Source organism: Lentinus tigrinus (genome assembly GCF_003813185.1).
Source record: "Lentinus tigrinus ALCF2SS1-7 unplaced genomic scaffold L226scaffold_23, whole genome shotgun sequence".
NCBI lineage: Eukaryota > Fungi > Basidiomycota > Agaricomycetes > Polyporales > Polyporaceae > Lentinus > Lentinus tigrinus.
This window is the reverse complement of record NW_027137932.1, coordinates 1-2,916: the sequence shown is the minus strand read 5'-3', so window position 1 is coordinate 2,916 and position 2,916 is coordinate 1. Positions and strand designations below refer to the sequence as shown.

At 56.0% G+C, this 2,916-nt stretch overlaps 2 protein-coding genes across 2 annotated transcripts; one reads left to right on the top strand and one right to left on the bottom strand.

The window, feature by feature from the left end:
* Positions 1-646: 646 nt before the first annotated feature.
* Positions 647-1,151, bottom strand: L226DRAFT_573081 (uncharacterized protein; the record flags this gene model as incomplete). Its single annotated transcript, XM_067684780.1, has 2 exons — positions 647-1,089; positions 1,139-1,151. The coding sequence occupies 2 exons, from the start codon at positions 1,149-1,151 to the stop codon at positions 647-649; spliced, it is 456 nt and encodes a 151-aa protein (XP_067532891.1).
* A 250-nt stretch (positions 1,152-1,401) lies between these two features.
* On the top strand, positions 1,402-2,906 carry L226DRAFT_573080 (uncharacterized protein; the record flags this gene model as incomplete). The annotated part of the gene is made up of 5 exons (XM_067684779.1): positions 1,402-1,483; positions 1,532-1,580; positions 1,633-1,960; positions 2,011-2,322; positions 2,381-2,906. Coding segments are annotated over 5 exons (1,297 nt in total), but the record flags the coding sequence as incomplete, so codon positions are not given.
* Positions 2,907-2,916: the final 10 nt, after the last annotated feature.

The window sequence follows — 2,916 nt, the reverse complement described above, 5'->3', positions numbered from 1 at the left end:
AGGGGCCAATAGCGGCTCAGGCTCATAGTCGTCTCCGCTCCCACTTCCGCTGCTCTCCTCATGATTGACAGCGGAAGGTGAGCGAGCAGGCTCTTCAGGGCGAACTCCATTGTCCACATCCATGTCGTCATCTGTTCTCCTCCGTGGCACCTCTCTCACGAGCGAATTCAGCTGACGCGGCAGCCTACGAGAGTGACGAGCAAGAGGCACTACATGCGATGAGGTGGTGCGGTTTTCTCTGCGTCTCTGGGTCGCAAGAGGCATGTCTGGGGATGACGGCTCCAGTCGCATTGCGGGGGAACATGAAATGCGGGTTCCTCTACGAATCTGGGTCGCAAGAGGCATGTCTGGGGACGACGGCTCCAGTGGTCGAGTGCGGCGCCGAATCCCAAGTGGAATCTCTGGTGAGGAAGGCGGCCCCTCTGCCCGTTCGCGCCGCTCTCGCTCACCCTTCACAATCAGGGCAATCATGTGTTGCAACTGCTCTTCTGTATCCAAGGGGTCCACAATGTCCCGACGTGCATGTTCAAAGAACACTGGAGCATCACGCTGTTCAGAGGGGGAGTGAGAACGACTACCAGCTGGCGTCTTCAACGGAGTGCCTGCATCCCTCGAAATGAGAGTCATGAGACGTGTGATGTTATCACTACTCACGCGGCTGCCGATATTGTACAGGCCAGTCCAGGTCTTCTGGCTCGCCGAGGCGATCATCGGCTTGCTGAATCCTTGGGCTCCACATGGCTTGACTGAGCCCTTCCAAGAACGGGTCATCTGCCTGCTCCTGCTCATCCACGTCTTCCTCTGCCGAGGAGTCACTCTGCAACTGCCTCAGACAATCGTCAATTGCACCTGTCATGTCTTCTGCCCCGTAGCCAGCCATCAACCCCATGGGCACATCGATGTCGACATCACTCGACCCCGTGGGTCCATCCATGTCGACATCAATGTTCGATCTGTTTGACTCGACATCGTCATTGCTGTCTGAGTCTGAGTCGAGGCCCTGTGCAGCGAAAGCTTCTACCAGTCGATTGGTTGCTTCTAGATCGAAAAATCTGCGTTCAGAATGCTGCTGTGAGCTATAGCCATTGCCTGCACTGTGGTTAGTACCCATTTCCACAACCCCGCAGGGACCACATACGGTGGGAGTCCATGCCGGCTGTATGGATATGGAGAACACATCATGCCCTCAGCTGCTATTTGTATTCGCACTGCACAGCACGTGCAAATTTTACACAATTGGGTGTGCGGAACACGCATGACAATTCAGCTACTTCTGACACACATGAGGCTTACATGAGGCAAAGATAAGCCAACATGCAGTCGACACGAGGCCCTCAAACCAACCTTATATAGCAAGCACAACACACGCAGGACGCCGCGCCCTGCGCCCTGATCCCCTTCATGAGTAAACACAAGAAGCCCGCAAAAGACTTCATCTCTGATAAGGCCTTCAAACGCCTGACGCCACTGGCCAGTGTCCGCTGTGAGTGTCGTCATTTCCCCCACCAACCACTTGCTGACAAAGCCACAGTGCTCACGGCGAACCGCAATGATAGCCTGGTGATCCATCCCGGCGACATGTGAGCATTTGCGCCCCTCAGCCACTATGCACTCGCATTCACCCGCACGCAGCATTGTCACACTGCCTGCAGGAACGACTCGCGAGGTTCAAGCAGGCGATGATGATGTCTCCGATGAGGAGGGTGGAGAACGGTTCCACTTTGATGAACAATCGTTCGCTCAGAGCCTCCCTGCTGACGATCCGCTGATGCTGGTACTCCAAGACTACTATGCCATCAAGCAGCAGGAACTCGATGCCGAGCCATTTGGGAGCGACGATGAGTATGAAGAATTCGAGTACCAGGGTGAAGGGAAGCGGGGCCGGTCAAAGCAGTGCAGCACACAGCAGCTCTGGCACGCAGAGGTAACCGACATTCGCGAGGACCCATTGAGCAAACAGGTATGAGATATTGCTCCACCATGATCTTGCGCTGACCATGGGCGGCATAGAAATACGTCGACATTGCCTGGTTCTACCGACCTCAGGACTTTGACGAGGTCAAGGTCTCCAAAACCCTTCAACCTTTCGTCGACGCGATGGGCCGTGATGAGCTCATTCTGAGCACGCACCACAATGTCAATAGTGCTACCGCGATATTCGGAAAGAGCCCTATCGTGCGCTTCAGCTATACGCGCTGCGATCTTCGACCCATGAGTCACACCGACATCTTCACCGTGTCAGGCACCTCGGTGGCCAATGGGGCTGAAGTCCCGACCCAGCCCGCGGTCGTCACCGTCAAAAAGAATGTGTTCCAATGGGTGGTGAGTCTCCCACCCTCCCCACGTTGTCGCCGCACACTCAGTGTCGCTCTGCGGTCAGCCAAATTCACAGCCCAAGATTTGCCGCCAGTCGGCCTGCAAGCACAAGTGCGTCTACTATCCGACGGAACATGTGGTTCGTTGGTGTGAGGCCTGCGAGCGTTGGTACCACCGCGACTGCCTCACCAAGTACGGCGGGAAGATCACGAAGGAGATGAGACCAGTTGCGCTGTATTATGGCCATTCCCGGTCTTTCCCCGAATCTCATGCACTGCTGGCCAAGCTCCTGATGTTGCCCATTCAGCGCGCACCGCCACATATCTGGACCGACGAAGGCAAGGCCGCTGCACGTCCACAGGAGCTCCGCTGGCAGTATCCCTTCTCGTTCGAGATGCTGATTTGCAAGGCACGGACGCTCCTGGGACAGGAGCCTAGCACTGTCGTCCTTCCAAGCGACGAACACGCTTGGCTCATGTACAACATGGGACACGCCCATGAGGCAGCGAATGACGACCCCACCGTGGTGAAGGAGATTGAGAGGCGCATCAAGCAGCTGTTCTTGCTTCCCATTCCTGCCATATTCCAATGTCCAGATTG